The sequence below is a fragment of the Dipodomys merriami genome, unplaced genomic scaffold, assembly GCF_024711535.1.
Source record: "Dipodomys merriami isolate MVZ:Mamm:240054 unplaced genomic scaffold, mDipMer1.0.p SCAF_2, whole genome shotgun sequence".
Taxonomy (NCBI): domain Eukaryota; kingdom Metazoa; phylum Chordata; class Mammalia; order Rodentia; family Heteromyidae; genus Dipodomys; species Dipodomys merriami.
Window position 1 is genome coordinate 39,654,210 of NW_027203381.1, and position 17,386 is coordinate 39,671,595.

Below are 17,386 nucleotides of genomic sequence, written 5' to 3' on the forward strand. Positions count from 1 at the left end.
TTGAGTCACATCTCTTTTGCTCATGGCTGGTACTGTACCACTTGAATCACATCTCCAGTTCATGGCTCAAAAATCTGAAGGCTTCAGTCAAAAGTTGAGTGAGCCCACTGCTTTGAACCTCTGGTGATGGCAATGTGGGGAACACAGTGCAGAGTAAAGTTTGCATCTATAATGGGGAAGCAGAAGAAAAAAAGGGAGTTGCTGGATCTCTTTACTCCCTTAAAAAAGGCATGTCCTTCTGGGTGCCAGTGGCTCACATGGTAATCCTAGCTACTCAGGAGGCTGAGATGTGAGGATCACGGTTCAAAGACAGCCTGGACAGAAAGAAAGTCCATGAGGCTTTTTACCTCCAATAAACTACCCCACCCTGCAAAAAAAAAAAAAAAAAAAAAAAAAAAAAAAAAAAGCTGGAAGTGGAGTTGTGGCTCAAATGGTAAAGTGCTAGCCTTGAGCAAAAAAGCATAGAGGCAGTGCCCAGGCCTTGAGTTCAAGCTCCAGAACTGGCTCACACACAAAAAGGGGAAATGTCCTTCCCGCAATGATGTAAGACCTCCTACTAGGTTTTCTAAGGGTACCACCACTTCCCAATACTATGACCCTAGGAACACTGATTTTTGTAGGGTGCTTAACTATCTAAGCAATGATTATGCATAAAAGTTTTAATGTGGTTATAATATGAAAAAATAATAGTTTAGATAATAAAGTCTAGAAAAAAATAAGAAAACTACATGCATTTATTTTAACAGTAGGAAAGAGGGGTTGAGGTTGGTTGTACGTTATAGTTCTATAGTACAGCATTTGCCATGTTAATGTATAAGGCCTTGGGATTAATCCTAGCACTACAAAAAGCATATGTAACAAAGAGTGAACAAATGCAGCAATGGTATTTACTAGACATTATGTTGAAAATGAACTATATAACTTGTGGGTGGGGACGAGACACAAAAACTGGGAGAGAGCAAGGGAAGGTATGATACTGTCAAAAAAGAAATGTATTAGTTATCTGACTTATGTAACTATAACCCCTCTGTATATCATTTTTATAATAACCATTTTTTTAAAAGTAAAAGTATACGTAGCTGGCTGGGAAGGTAGAAGAATGGTATAAAATTTGATCTGGGTTCAAAACCAGTACCTAAAGGCAGAGGTAAAAAGAAGTATTTGCAGCTATACTGGTATTATCAGTGCTATCAAAATAAACTATCATGCATCTAGTTTATTTTTGCTAGTATTTCATCTCATTAATTATTTTATACAAATATTTTCCTAAAGAAAATCAATGTAAGTGTTCCTAAAACCCAACAGTATCATCTTCATTGTTGTATCCTCAGTAACTACCACCATACAAAACATATCTAAATCCCTAATTATTCATTAAATGAATGACAATTAAGTAACAAATCTCAGAATCCTTCCTTAATGATTTATACTAAAAAAATTGTAATTGCCAAGGGAAAGGGAAGAATTAGTATTTGTCTCTGAGTATAAATCCAAACATAGTTTACTGTAAACTATAGGGTATGTCTGCAATCCCAACGCTTTGGAGGCAGCAGCAGGAGGATCACAACTTAGACAAGTGCAATGTAGGATGTAGTACACATCTGAACAAACTCAGCGGAGAAGGACATTTGAGATAACATTTTAGGAAATCTGAATGCTAACATGTATTAGATAATACTAAAACTTTGAATACTAACATATATTGAATAATATTAAAGAATTTGTTTTGAGCACTGTAGCTGCATGCTTAGCAATCTATATGCAAGGATTTGGTTTCAATGCCCAGCACCACACACACACACACACACACACACACACGCACGCACGCACGCACGCACGCACGCACGCACGCACGCGCGCGCGCGCATATGTTTGCTGCTTTGTTAGTGGTAATGACATTAAAAAATAAATAAAGGAAACCTCAAGAGGCTGGAGCACTGAGTAGGAGAGCACTTATTTAGCAGATCTGAGGCCCTGGGATCAATCCCTAGCACCAGAAAAATAAATAAATAATAAGATTACAAGAAATACATATTGTAGTATGTATTTAAGAGACATTTAGGGAAGAAATTATGTCAGATTTCAAAATAACTGAGTAGAAAAAAGGATAGGGAATTATGTGGACTATAAGCAAAACAAGGCATATTGATGTGAAGGCCATATACTGATAAAGTTAAGCGATTATAATACTTGCTTTTCTTTCTTTCTTTCTTTCTTTTTTTGTTTTTTGGTTGTAGGGCTTGAACTCTTGGCGCTGTCCCTGAAGAGCTCTCTTCAGCTCAAGGTAAGCGCTCTACCACTTGAACCACAGTGCCACTTCTGGTTTTCTGGTGGTTAATTGGAGGTAAGATGCTCACGGACATTTCTTGCCCAGGCTGGCTTTGAACTGAGATCCTCAGATCTCAGCCTCCTAAGTGGCTAGGATTACAGGCTGGAGCCTGGCTTCGCTTTACTTTTGTATATGTATAAACTTCTCAAAATAAAATCTCAAACGGAAAAGACCATGCTTTTATATTTCAGAAAACTTGAAGGATGTAAACTCAAAAAATAATACAAAAGGGGGAACTGGTGGCTCACACCTGTAATCCAAGCTACTCAGGAGGCTGAAATCTGAAGATCACAAAACCAGCCTGAGCAGAAAAGTCCATGAGATTCTTAGCTCCAATTAACTAGCAAAAAGCCAGAAGTAGAGGTATGACAAGAGATACAACCTTGAGAGGAAAACAATGGAACTAGGAAACTTGAGGGGATAGATGGGGAAAAATGATGGAAGGGATGACATTGATCAAGATGAAATGTACTCATAAATTGACATGTTGAATTGAAAGCTCTTAATACAATTGCTTAAAAATGATTTAAAACTTAAAAAATTAAAGAGGGTTTTTAGTGTTTATTTCAGCTTGAAATTAAGTAAAAGAAATGCAGAATTTCAGAAAAGCTGTAAAATACAAAATTAACATCATGTAAAAATCAGTTGTGTTTCTACAAACTAACAATGAACAATTTGAAAAGGAAATTAACAAAATAATGTTGTGTAATGAAGCATCAAAAAAATCCAAACTAGGGCTGGTAAGGTGGCTCAGTGGTTAGAATGTTTGCCTTGCATACATAAAGCCCTGGGTTTGATTCCTCATCAGCACATATGCAGAAAAGGCCAGAAGTGGCTTTGTGGCTCAAGTGGTAGAGTGCTGGCCTTGAGCTGAAGAGCTCAGGAATAGCACCCAGGCCCAGAGTTCAGGCCACACAACCGTCAAAAAAGAAAATAAAATAAAGTAAAATAAATTTTAAAAATCCAATATAGGGCTGGGAAGGTGGCTCAGTGGTAGAGTGCTTGTCTTGCATGAATGAGGCCCTGGGTTTGATTCCTTAGCACCACATAAACATAAAAAGCCAGAAGTGGCTCTGTGGCTCAAGTGGTAGAGCACTAGCCTTGAACTGAAGGGTTGAGGGACAGTGACCAGGCCCAGAGTTCAAGATCCATGACCAACAAAAAGAAAAAAGAAAGAAAGAAAAAAAGAAAGAATTCCACAATAGCCAGGTGCGGTAGCTCACTCCTACAATCCCAGCTACTCAGAAGGCTGAGATCTGAGGATGGTGGTTCAAAGCCAGACTGGGCAGAAAAGTCTGTGAGACTCTTATCTCCAATAAACTACAAGAAAACTGGAAGTAGTGCTGTAGCCTAAGTGATAGAGTGCTAGCCTTGAGCTGAAGAGCTCAGGGACACTGCTCATACCCAGAGTTTAAGCCCCACAGCTGAAAAAAATATCCAAAATACTCACAAGTAAACTTTTCCAAGGAGACAAAGGACTTACACACTGAAACTAAAAAATGTTGCTGAAAGAAATAACAGCCAACACTGAAAATATACAGAAAATTGATGTTCAAGGATTAAAAGATTTAACATGATTAAGATGTCAGTACTCCCCAGTGATCTAGATTCATATTAATCTCTATTAAAATTCAAATGTTTTTTTTTTACAGAAATGCTGTCTGTTCTAAAATTCATGTGGAATCTCCAAGCACCTGAATAGTTAAAACAATCTTGAAAAAGGACAAAATTTGGAGGCTAATATTTCCTAATTGTAAAATTTACTACAAAGCTACAGTAATCAAATCATTATGGTACCATCATAAAGACAGAGCTGTGGACCAGTGAAGAGAATGGAGAAGCCACAAATAATATGTGACTTTTAACAAGAGTGTAAAACCATTCAAAGGTGTAAGTTTTGTTTTGTTTTGTAATAGCCTATTCTCTATAACTCATGTGATCCACAGCAGGCATTGGTAAAAACATTACAGCTGCTTCAGAATAACAGCAAATAGCTAGCGGGAGGTAGAAATCAGGAGGACCACAGTCCAAGGCCAGCCTGGGGAAAAAATGTTCATGAGATCCCACCTCAACCAACCAAAAACTGAGTGCACTGGTGTACTCCTGTCATCCAGCTACTAGAAAAATGGAAATAGGAGGATTATAGTCTAGGCCAGTCTGGGCAAAAAGTGACAACTTATCTGAAAAATAACAAAAGCAAAAAGGGTTGGAGGTTTGGCTCAAGTAGTAGAGTGCTTGCCTAGTAAGCTAATAAGCACAAGGTTCAATCTCAGTACTACCAATAAATAAAAATAAATCAATAAGAGTAATAGGAACTGACACGTTTACTGTGTGCCAAAACTTCTAAATGTTCTACATATATGGTTATTTAACACAGAAGTAAATATCATATTTTATAGATGAGGAATATGAAACACTATAAAGTTAAATAATATATTCAAAGTCACCATGCCTATTCAAATTAGGTAATGAAGATAGCTTTTAAATTCTGGGAATTTAGTCTAGAATTTATGGACTTAGCCACGTCTCATGCTTCTTCAATACAGCACTATATGAATCTACTCACAATCAACAGAAATAGGAACTCAAAGTGAAGGTTTTAGAGTTCATTCTAAAGAGGAGGAATGATCATCGTCTTTGGTATAGTACATACTTTTGGACTTAAGTACTTTCCTAGTATCATATCCTGGCTATTTCCCTAAACAGACTGCCATCTCCTAGTCCATTTCTTCTGAGAGACACAGAAAACTTTCTATAATTTCTTTTTTTTGGTACATTTTTTATTGTAAAAATACTGTACAGAGGGGTTACAGTTATATGAGCAAAGTAATGAGTACATTTCCTATCGAGCATTGTTGCTTCCTCCTTTGTTTTTCCCCTACCATCCCTTCCTTCCCAGCTCCACAACTACCTGCCCCACATGCTATAATTTCTTAAATACATTCAAGCTCCTATCTCCCAACTTTTGCATATGCTGTTATCTCTACTCAGAAATTCCCTCTCTTCTTCTCCTCACATACTTATAGCCTAGCTATAGACTGACTCAACTAAAAACTCTAGTCTGATAGTAAAGCACAGACACACTCTAGTTCTTCCCTTATGTTCCAGGATAACAGAGTATGTTGCATTAAAATTTTGTTATAAATTCCTTTAAACTTGAATGTTGTGGCTTGAGCCTGTAATCCTAGCTACTTGGGAAGAAGAGATCAGTGGTTCAAGTTTCAAGACTAGTTCAGGCTAAAAAGAGGTTCCCAAGACTTCATCTTAACCAATGGCTGGATACTCCTCTTATACCAGCTACCAGGGGAAACCCAATGGCTATACATAGTGACATATGCCTGCCATCCCAAGTCATGTGGAGAAGCTCAGGTAAGATGGTCCCAGTTTGGCCAGCCTGAGCATAAAGCATAAAAGAACCAATACAAAAAAAGTGTTAGACAATGATTAAAAACAAATGTACTCATTTAAAAAAAAGTGTTAGAGGTGTGGCTCAAGTGGTAGAATGCCTGCCGAACAAGTGCAAGACCTTGAGTTCAATTCCCAGTATTGCCAAATGAAAAGAAGAAATTCCCTTAAAATTGGGATATGATCCCTCTTATTCATAAAGTCTGGCACACCATAAGTACTCAAAATAGATTTCTTATATATTTTTTACATGACTCCACATACACTGGGGCTTGCAAGGCTACTTTTGAGGTTCATATTTTAAAAATCCATTAGTAAATGATAAAGCAATTATTCTTAGGTTCTACCAAAAAAACTACCACAGGAAAATTCAAAGACAATCTCACATACTATACTTTAGAATCAGGTTGCATCATGTGTGTTTTTTGTTTTGTTTTGTTTTTGTTTCTTGCCAGTCTTGGTGCTTGAACTCAGCCTGGGCACTGTCCTTGAGATTCTTTTGCTCAAGGCTAGACTCTACCACCTGAGCCACAGTGCTATTTCCAGCTTTTTCTGTACTGAGGAATTGAAACCAAGGCTTAGTGCATGCTAGGCAAGCACTCTACCACTAAGCCACATTCCCTGTCTGCATTATGTTTTAATGGCATTGTAATATTAAATCTATGGTTGTGATGAGAGATCAAGAAACAATTGCAGGATTGGAGATAGTTCAGTGTTACTGACCAGTCCACAGGAACAAATAGATTCCCGAGATTTGTCAGATATTTTTATATTTACAAATAATCCTGAAAGTAATTTTACAGCAAAAAATTAAGATGAGAGATTATGTAATTTAACTCAGAACACAAAGCAAATAGGCACATAAAATTAGAACTGAAAGCCAGCCTTCCAGTCAACAAATTCTAGTTCCTTTCACCACCCCAATAAATGTAAATAACTACAAGTTTAGAAGTTCTGAAGTAGCTATTTGCAGTTAGAAGTAACAACTCATCCATACAAATAAGTCACATAAAAATGACAGAAAATGTCCCTTAAAGATAGGACGTTTGAACCTAACAGAGGTCATTTCTTTCTTCTATAAGATATATAAAACTAAGCCAGATGGTGGAGGCTCATGCCTGTAACCCTAGCTAATCACTAAGCTGAGATCTAAGGATCACATTTCAAAGCCACAAATATCTTATTTCCTATTAACCAGCAAAAATTGGAATGAAGATGTGGCTCAATTGTTAGCACACCAGCCTTAAGGGGAAAAGCCAAGCAAGAGCTCAAGGCCCAGAGCTCAAGCCCAGTACTAGCACCAGGAAAAAAAAAAAAAAGGGTAAAACTGTCCATTTTTGCTGTTAACATCCCAACAAAACACTGACATGTTTAAGAAAAGATTTTACCTTGTACTTCTTTATCATGATACTCCTTTAGTTTTGTCCAAAGTTCCTTGAAGTCATTAGATATATCTGCAGAACTAGGGCTTCCACAATTGCTTCCAGAGACATTCATCTTGTTTAGTAGACTCCACACTTGTGCGTAATGCTTTCTGGCCTTTCCTGTTACATTATATAGATATGAAGTTGTCTTTGGATAGCTGAAATGACAGAACGCAACATAAATAAACACTACTGTGCTGTTAAGTTTCTGTTATTTATCTACAATCATTTAGAGAATTTTGGAGAGGAGGGGCAAAGTGAGGAAAGAAGATATAAATGATGAGAAAACCTATGATTTTAGTTATTTGGCCTTTATGTAAATTTTCAGGCAAATTTTCTTATTCCATCTAGAAATGAAAAATTATCTAAATTACGTTAAATTGTAAAGGACTCTGATTTTAAGAGACTTGATATATAAAAGACCAGTGGCTAGCCTTGATCTCATAAGCCTTTAATCCAGCACTTTGAGGCTGGAGACCAGAGGATTGAGAGTTTGAAGCCCACCTGAACTATATAACCAGATCCTGTCCCAAAAACAAAACAAAAACAAAAACAAAACGTGAGGTATAGAGGGAAAACATTTGGCTTTCATGCTCAAGGGGGCTACTGAGGATGAAAAAATTTTTTTGACTTCTGGATTGATGTCAAGTACAACACTTTATTGATCCAAATACTGGAAAACAGAAAATATTCTTAAATATTCCAGATTTCACACACACACACACACACACACACACACACACACACACACACGTGTGAAAATCTATATATACAAAAACATGTCATAAAAGAGTAAGATAAGCTGAGGAACTGGTGGCTTATTCCTATAATCCTAGCAACTCAGGAAGCTGAGATCTGAGGATTGTGGTTCAAAGCCAGCCTGGGAAAGAAAGTCTGTGAGACTCTATTATCCAATGAAGCACCAAAAAAGCTGGAAGAGAAGTTGTTGCTTGACTGGTAAGAGTGCTAGCCTTGAGAAAAAAAGCTCAAGGATAGTACTCAGATTCTGAGTTCACATCCCAAGACCCACACAAAGATAGATAGATAGATAGACACACACAGACAGACAGACAGACAGATAGGAAGGAGAAGGAGGGAGTAGGAGGGAGAAGGGGGGAAAAGAAGGAGGGGAAGTGGGGGAAGGAACCAAGATAGTTTTGACATAGAAGGATCTGTATATCTTTCTGAGAACAGAAGTTAGAGACAGACATAGTAAAGATATATGAATAAAGAAACAAGGTGATTAGGTTAATACTACTTTATGCTTCTTTCAAACTAAAGGAGAATAATTAAGTTACTTATGTAGCACCTGAAAAGTAACAGGCTGGATTAATTAAAGTTCTAATATGTGTTCTTAAACTGAACTAATTCATTAGCTACCATTAAAAGTGTAAAACAAGGCAAGAATACTACAAGTTTCAGGTCAGCCTGAGCTGCATAGTGAGACCCCCTGGGCCAAAAAAAAAGTGGGGGTGGGGGTAAAATTACCAGCAAGTTTACTAAACTCAACCTCTGACATCTACCCAATAACAAGCCACTGTCAGCAAGTGTTCAAACTGGACTTGAGTCTCTTGCTAACCTTATATTGAGGTACTTGATGAAGAAGGTAAAATAAGCAAGAAAATTTCTAAACAGATCAAGAATTTGTATGTAACCAATTGGTAACCAGTAAGGTATTACAGAAACAAGTATACATTTTTATTGTTTTTTTTTAAAAAGCTGCAATTAAAACCTTTTAAAATAGCAGAACTGGGCATAAATGGCTTTCAGATCTTAGAAAATTATTGTCAGTCTTCTCATGTAAAATAATGACCTAGTCATCATTATAAAGGCTTTTGTCTGTTGTAGTTGTGGAGAACATCTGGCTCTCAGACCATATAAGGCCCGTGACATTACATCACTTGATGTGTAACAGGACAGACATGTCAGCTTCTTTTCAGACTGTAGCCAATCTGCTGGTCTTGATTATTTTGTATACCTAGTAAGGATGTTGTAAATACCAAAATGGTCCTTAGCAGAAAAAGGTTCCCCACACCTAAAGGAAACATATGTGTGTATTTAAAGGTAAGCCAATATATTCTCTGTAACTGGCTTACAAGTACTCAGCTAAAACCAACATTTTGTTGGTTGGATGGTGGGACAGGAGGTGTGGTTCACAAGCTATGAGTAAAAAAAGCTGAGCAAGAACTGGGAAGCCCTGAGTTCAAATGACAACCAGAATCATCATACACACACACACTCACAAAGGTGCTAGATGGAAAGATGAAACAGCTGAGCTTTGACAATTACTGAGTTGAGTGAACAATAAGTATACGTTCTAATCCCTTGTGTAAAATCTATTTTAGTTTTTTTTTTAAATCTTTTTCAAGACAGGTACCGGTGGACCAGATCTACAATCATAGCTACTCAGGAGGCTAAGATCTGAGGATCCAGGTAAGAAGCTAGCCTGCCAAAAATGCCGTGAAGCTTTACCCTCCAGTTAACCAGCAAAGAGCTGGAAGTGGAGGTGGCTCAAATGGTAGAGTACCACCAGCCTTGCGCTGAAAAAAAGCTAAGGGACAGAGCCCACGCCTGGAGTTCAAGTCCCAGTACTGGCCCGTGCACGCATGCGCACACACAAGCACTGTAAACGAATTCTTCTTAAAGAAATGTCGCTATCTGGAGGTGCTCAAGAGAACAAAATGCTTTACAACCAGAATTTAAGAACATCAACATTAATCCATCGAGCTTGCCAAGCCGGACTCCCCAGACCCCTTGCGCCTTCTCCGCGGGATCCAGAACATTCTGTGGACATCTTTTCGCCTGGGACCGTTATTCGCTGCACGACTGCCAAGTCGCACAGCGCGCCCCAAGGCTGGTGCACCAGGAGGCCCTTCGGCGCGGTGCCCGAGCCGCCGCGCACGTTACACGTCAACTGGTGCACAATCACACCACAGGTACTCTCACCCAGGTGAGGCCAGCGAAACGCACGGAAAAGCCGAACCTCCCTCTCAGCAGCCACGCCGAGGCGCCGCGGCTCTCTCTCCAGCTCGCTCCTCAGCAGCCTCCCCTCAGGTTTGGCGCGCGGCACCGGCTTAAACGCTGTGGAGGAGACCGCGCTGGCCAACGCGCGCCCTGCGCGTGGCGCATGCGCGGATGGGCCGGGCGCTGCCAGGCGCGTACCCCGCCGGCGCTGAGCTGTAAGCACTGCACGGTCCTTTGCCCTAGAACTTACCTCCCGGCCAGCCTACATCCGCGGACGCAGCCCGAGGGCCTGGCGGTTCCCGCAATCCCGGAAACAAAAACCCTTTTGGCCAAATTCACAGCTGCAGACCGGAAGTAGCTGCTGGGACCTCCAGCTTCGCGGAGGGGGAGGGGAGGGAGGCGAAGCCACTGAACTCACGGCTTCCAAAGTTGCTTCGAGATTCCCGGAAAGTCCGGGAGGGAGGCGGATGACCTCTAGGGTGGCGAGGAGATGGACAGCTCGCGGCTCTCTTTTGCCCGGTACCCTCGCCAGACAGCCGGGCCCTTGGCTGGAGTAGCCTGTGCCTCCCGGGTGTGGGGGGGGGGGAGGCCGGAGGGCGGCTAGCCCAGCCCGGCTGAGAGGCAGGCAGCCGCCCTCGCCCCACCTCACGCGGGAGTCCTGCGACGTCACGTTACGTCACGCGGGAGTTCCCACGGCGCCACGCCCCTTTCTCCGACTCCGGAGCGCGCGCGAAGGCTCGGGAGTGTGAGACCGCGCCGGACCCTGGGCTGTGACGGGAGAGATCTGCGCTGCGAGCCTCCGTAAGAGCCTGGCGACCGTAGTCGCGTTTCTGAGGTGCCCTGGAGGAAATGGAGAGCTTCAAGTTCGGGGTGTCACGCGCAAGTTGTCTTCGCTGTCTGACTCAGGCCCACTTACCGGGAAGCGGGCGCGAATGACCCGCGCTACCTGGACGGGATGGGGCGCGCGTCCTCCCGACAGGCCTTTCAGCCTCAGCTCCGGCCCGCTCGCAGCCTAGAGCCGCGCGCCCAGAATGAGGTGTTCCTAGATAAACCTGAAACAGGAAAGAACCCCAGTGGCCGATATTGTCTGGTGGGCCAGCATCCTGTTCGGTTGTGTTGGCCTCGGTGAAGCTTTCCTTTGGCTGTGGCTGCGGTTTGATATTCGAACTGGCAGGACCTGTGTATCTTAAGTTTCAAGCGCGTTTCAGAGAAGCGGTGTTTAGACCATTAGAGATCCTACCCAAGAGAGGGGAAAGTCACCATTTTTTTTTTGTATGTGGGCTTTCGCCTCCTAATGGTCGCACTCTAGCTACCACTTCACCTTTTTGTTGGTCATTGAAGATGATCTCTAGGACTTCCTGCCCCCAGCTGACTTGTAGTCCCTGATCTCAGCCTTCTGAGTACTAGGATTGCAGATGTGAGGCACTAACGCCTGACCACAGTATCTTTTAAACCAGTCCAATACTCCTGTAATACTTCTGTTTACAAGGGCTTGGGATATTATAGGCTTAAAATCTTAGTAGTGCTTATAAAATCATAAAGGCTAGGTGTAAAAGTAGTTTTTCCACCCATTCTAGATCTTAAGGATTAATACTTGAAGAGTGTTAGCCTTGCGACATTGTATACCAATACCGTATCAATGTATCCAAACATTAGTATCTTTAAAGAAGGTCTGCTGAACACTGGTTACCTTATTACAGTGATTCATTTCCCAGTTTTATAACTTTCTTCGTAACACATTTTAAAACAAGTGGATAAAAAATGATGATGCCTTTTTTTTTCCTTTTGTGGAGCCAGAGATCAAACCCAAGGTCTCTACAAAGCACGGAGCTATGTCCCCAGCCCAACTTGGCCCTTTGTAATATAACATAAAATGCATAATTGGCAGAATGAAGCTTGTATAAATGCTTATAAGAGAAATAGGGAACTTAGAGCAGACCTAACAAACTGGACTATAAATGTTGGAAAGGATCTAAGATCAGTGTGATATTGTTGAAAAAGACCTTAGTTGTAGTCTGCAGAAAAAATATCTGAATAGAAACCAATTCTTTCCTATTATAATCCATTTATGCAAATCAGAATCCAAAGTATCCTAGATACTTCCTTCTCTCCTTTTCAATTTACCACCAAATCTACTTAATTGTATTTATTAGGCATCTTCTAAATCCATCTCCTTGTGTTTATCACTATTTCCATTATCTCAGATACTACTACCTTTTTATCTAATCTAGCTAGACTACTTTCTGTGTCCACCCTACTATACCTGTTTTAAATCTTTCTTCACTGGTATTGAGGAAAATATTTGAATATTCCAATTTGGTGCACAAATCTAATTTTAAATTATGTATGTGTATTGCTAAAAACAATAAAATTGTATATAGTCTAATGAATAAGTTACAGGATTTGGAACCAGATTTCCTAGTATTGAATCCTGCCTTTAGTAGCAATTCCTGAAAGAATGTTCTTGGATTAGTTGCTTACTTAATCTGTGTCACATTTTTTCTGCAAAATGCGAATTATAATAGGACCAACTTCATAGGCTATGAAAATTGAATAAATATATGTAAACCTTGTAGGACAATGTTTAGATTATTAGTATATGCTTGATAAAAAGTCTCTTTGTTAGGCCAGGCTAATGATACAGCAAGCACTTGGGAAGCAGAGACAGAAAGATCAAGAGTTTGAGGCCTGTCTGGGTTACATAGTGAGTCTGAGGCTGATTTGGACTACATAGCAAGTTCCTATATTTAAAAAATTAATAAACTATTTACTATTAGTACTTCTGAGCTAACAGACTGAATATTATATTTTAAAGACATTTTTAAGGAATGAAAGAAAAATGTAACTGAAAACCTAATATCTTCTCCCACACCTTAAAATGGGCCCACTTTGGGAGTTTTTTGCATACAACTATTAAGATCCTGAAAAGTAGATCTGATCATGTTGCTATGCTGCACAAACCCCTCAGTGGCTTTCTGTTCTTCTTGAAAGCCCTATGGTCTACTTCTACTATCTCTCCAGCTTCATTTCTGTTTTCTGCTCTTAGCCTCACTTGCCTTTTCTTTATTTTTTTCCTCTTTTGTCAGAGACTGGAACTCAAATTCAGTATATAATGCTTATTGCTCATTGACAGACATCCTACCACCTGAGTCATGCCTTCAAGTCCTAAACTTGTCTTTTAGTCTGCATGCTGTTGCCTTTCTCTGGAATTCTCCACCAAACCTACCTTTACCTCTACCTTTTGCTTATTTATTCACTAATCACCTTATTTAATTTCAATAATCTCTTAGTTGCTTTTATAACACCCTGGACCTTGCTATCATACACCTGTTCTTTCCAGTTTTAATTAATTCAGTTTCAACTTTAATTCATCATGTTTTGTTCACTGTTTTATCCTTTTTTTCTAGTAGCTCTATAACCCAAAGCCTGTCACAGAATCAGTACACTAAATAAATAAATGAATTCTACATCCTTTGACAGATTCCTTTCTGGATTATTTTTGTTGTTTATTTTGCTATTTTGATGTTTGTTTTGTTATTTTTACTTGAAAACCTTTGGATACATTAAAAAAATCTTAGGTTGCTAGTTATGGTAGCATACAACTATAATCCTAATATTCAGAAAGTAGAAGCAAGAGCATTGAGAATTTGACTCTCAATACACACACAACAACAAAAAAATTAGCTTATGTTATTTTATAATGATCTTTTTAACTATGGAAATAGTGATCGTGATCATAATCATAGCTGTTTGTCCTCAATAAAGAGTTTTAGAATCTACTATGGGAATAAATTATGATATCCCAAAGATCTGTTAAAACAACAACAAAAATAAGTCTTTATCGGGCTGGGAATGTGGCTTAGTGGCAGAGTGCTTGCCTAGCATGGGTGAAGCCCTGGGTTTGATTCCTCAGTACCACATAAATAGAAAAAGCCCGAAATGGTGCTGTGGCTCAAAGTGGTAGAGCACTAGCCTTGAATGAAAGAGCTCAGGGACAGCACCTAGGCCCTGAGTTCAAGCCCTATGACTGGGGAAAAAAAGTCTTTCCTAGAAAAGAAGTTACTCTGAACACTTCATAATATGGAGTTTTTCATATTTTGTGGCTTAAAACTACTTTTCAAATGTTTTCAATCTTGGCATGCTTAGAAAATGAATACAGAAGATAGGCCCTGGTGGCTCACACCTGTAATCCTAGCTGCTCAGGAGCTGAGATCTGAGGATCAAGGTTCAAAGTCAGCATGGGCAGGAAAGTCCATGAGACTCTTATCTCTAATTAACTACCAGAAAACCAGAAGTGGCTCTGTGGTTCAAAGTGGTAGAGCACTAGCCTTGAGCAGAAGAGCTAAGGGACAGTGCCCAGATCCAGAGTTCAAGCCCCATAATTGACAAAGAAAAAGGAAGAAAGAAAGAAAAGAAGAGAAAGTGAATACAGATAATCTCTGGCTCAGGACTACTGGATTTTTATTTTTTTGACTTTACAATAGTGTGAAAGCAGTATGTATTCAGTAGAAACCAAATTTCCAGTTTTGGCTTTTGATCTTTCTCCAGGCTAGCCACAGGCTTTGGAATTCTCTGTTTTGATACTGGCCAGCCACAGCTTTGAGATGGAAAATGAGAGTTGGTAACCTCCCCTCCACACACACACACACACACACCTCCCCTCCACACACACACACACACACACACACACACACACAACCTCCCCTCCACACACACACACACACATCTCCTCTACACACACACTCACACACACACACACACACACACACAGAGTTGATAGTATACCTAAACTAGGATATTCAGTAGATGTGTTTTAAAGGCACTTTCCATTGAAAATATTTTAAAGTCATCCTGGGTTTATTAGGATGTAGCCCCACTGTAAGTAAAGAGGCACCTGTACTTGTGTTACATACTGTGGTGACAGAATAAAGCTACTTCCATGCTACAGAGGTTGCAGCTCCAGTCACCTCATGCTCAGCATTGCCATCTTCAGAGCTGTGAGTATCTGCATATCTACAACCCATTGGAAGTCCCCAGTTGGTACACTCAATTTTAAAACTGTGGTAAAATGGCTAAAATTTTTAGAAAACTGTTGTAGCAGTAAAAGTCTAGAATTATTAAAATTTTGGAACTCAAATGTAAAGCACCAATGAGTCAAAGCAAGCCTTAGATTCCAAGTTTGAGTTCTAATTTCCAACAACAAGAAAAAGCTGTCTAACTCAAACCATTTTATAGATTAAACTTAATTTTACAGTCTGTGTTGAGCTCCTATATTACTGGGTAGCTAAGTATTGTGAGGGAAAAAAAATCACCTATCAGGTTAGACTGATAACACTAAAATTACATGGCTTTAAACTTCTTGTCACCCAGTAGTTAATCCCTAAAATAGCCTTTGTTTAGATAATTCTGTTTCTTTTGCTGTCTTCCAAACCTTCACTACATTCCTCAAGCTTCTTTGTATAGTATTTTCACTACAGCTGAAAAACTAGCTTGATTAAATGAGACAACTGAGCTCAAAAAAATGTTAGCTTTTAAACTTCCTTTTTTCCTTTTTCAACCCTGAGAAGTAGGCAGGCCACATTGCATATTAAAAATACAACTGTAATCTAAATGTTTCACACCACCTCATTTTATCTACCTGATATCAGTCACCAATCACCTCATCATCTATCAACACCTTCTATTTAAAAGATTGCCAGGGGGCCTGGGAAGGTGGCTCAGTGGTTGAGTGCTTGCCTTGCATGCATGAGGCCCTGGGTTCGATTCCTCAGCACCACATAAGCAGAAAAGGCCGGAAGTGACGCTGTGGCTCAAGTGGTAGAGCGCTCGCCTTGAGCTGAAGAGCTGAGGGACAGTGCCCAAGCCCAGAGTTCAGGCCCACAACTGACAAAAATAATAATAAAAAAAAAAATAAATCCCCAAACTCCACAATTAAAAACAAACAAACAAACAAAAAAAAAAAAAACATTGCCAGGGGGCTGGAAGGTGGCTCAGTGGTAGAGTGCTTGCCTTGCATGCATGAGGCCCTGGGTTCAATTCCTCAGCACCACATAAGCAGAAGTGGTTCTGTGGCTCAAGTGGTAGAGCACTAACCTTGAGCTGAAGAGCTGAAGGACAGCACCCAGGCCGAGAATTCAGGCCCTACGATCGGCAAAAATAAATAAATAAATAAATAAAATAAAACATTGCCAGGTGCTGGTGGCTCAGGCCTGTAATCCTGCCTTGTCAAGAGGCTGTGTCAGAGTTCAAAACCAGCCTGTACAGAAAAGTTCCTGTGAGACTCTTATCTCCAATTAACCACTCAAAACCCCAAAGCAGAGCTGTGGCTCAAAGTGGTAGAGTGCTATCCTTTTTTTTTTTTCTCTTTGTCTGTTGTGGGGCCTGAACCCTTAGCCTGGGTGGTGTCCCTCAGCACTTCAGCTCAAGGCTAGCACTCTACCATTTGAGCCACAGTGCCACTTCCAACTTTTTCTGCTTACGTGTTGCTGAGGAATCAAACCCAGGGCCTCGTGCATGCAAGGCAAGCATTCTACCACTGAGCCACCTTCCCAGCCCCATAGAGTGCTATCCTTGAGCAAATGAGCTCATGGATAATACCCAGGCCCTGAATTGAAGCTCCATGTCTGACAAAAAACAAACCAAAACCAGACCAAAAAACATTATCTTTTTCCTCCTAATCTTATTTCTACTTACAATATGTTCACCAATGAAAATCTGTGAGGATTGCTGGACACTGGTGGCTCACCTAGCTGCTGAGGAGGCTGAGATCTGAGGATCACAGTTTGAAGCCAGCGCATGCAGGAAAGTCTGTGAGACTTATCTACAATAAACTACTCACGCAGAAAGAGCCAGAAGTGATGCTGTGGCTCAAGTGGTTGAGCATTAGCCTTGAGCACTGAGAAGCTCAGGGACAGAGCCCAGGCCCTGAGTTCGAGCCCCAGGACTGACAAAAATCTGCCAAAATATCAAGTTTCCCTGTTTAAAGCACTCTAGAATATTCCCATCACCTTAGGATATCCCAACACCTTTCCATAAAGTTAGGACAAGTCAGTCACAATACTCTGCTGACATTACTTAAAGTTTCAAGTTAATATTTTCTTCCCTTCCCCACTCATAATGTGCTGGCTCCATCCCTGTTTCTTACTTAAATGACGGCCTTTCTTACTTAGATGATAGTCTCCACACAGTTGCCTGAGATCTATACCTGTATGTGTAATCTTATTACTATTTACTCAAAACCCTCCTTTGCCAAAAGTTAAAATTC

At 40.3% G+C, this 17,386-nt stretch overlaps 1 protein-coding gene across 3 annotated transcripts in view; it reads right to left on the minus strand.

Moving 5' to 3' along the window:
• Positions 1-17,386, minus strand: part of Rbbp8 (RB binding protein 8, endonuclease) — an 84,384-nt gene that overhangs the window by 52,409 nt on the left and 14,589 nt on the right. The window contains exons 1-2 of one of the 3 annotated variants that reach the window (XM_070029448.1): positions 10,373-10,736; positions 7,123-7,316 (exon numbers count right to left, since the gene is read on the minus strand). In XM_070029448.1, the coding sequence (XP_069885549.1) occupies positions 7,123-7,231 (109 nt within the window). In that variant the 5' untranslated portion in view covers positions 7,232-7,316; positions 10,373-10,736. Of the gene's footprint in view, positions 1-7,122; positions 7,317-10,372; positions 10,737-17,386 lie in introns of those variants that run through there. The other 2 variants (XM_070029449.1, XM_070029451.1) reach the window with 2 other exon arrangements.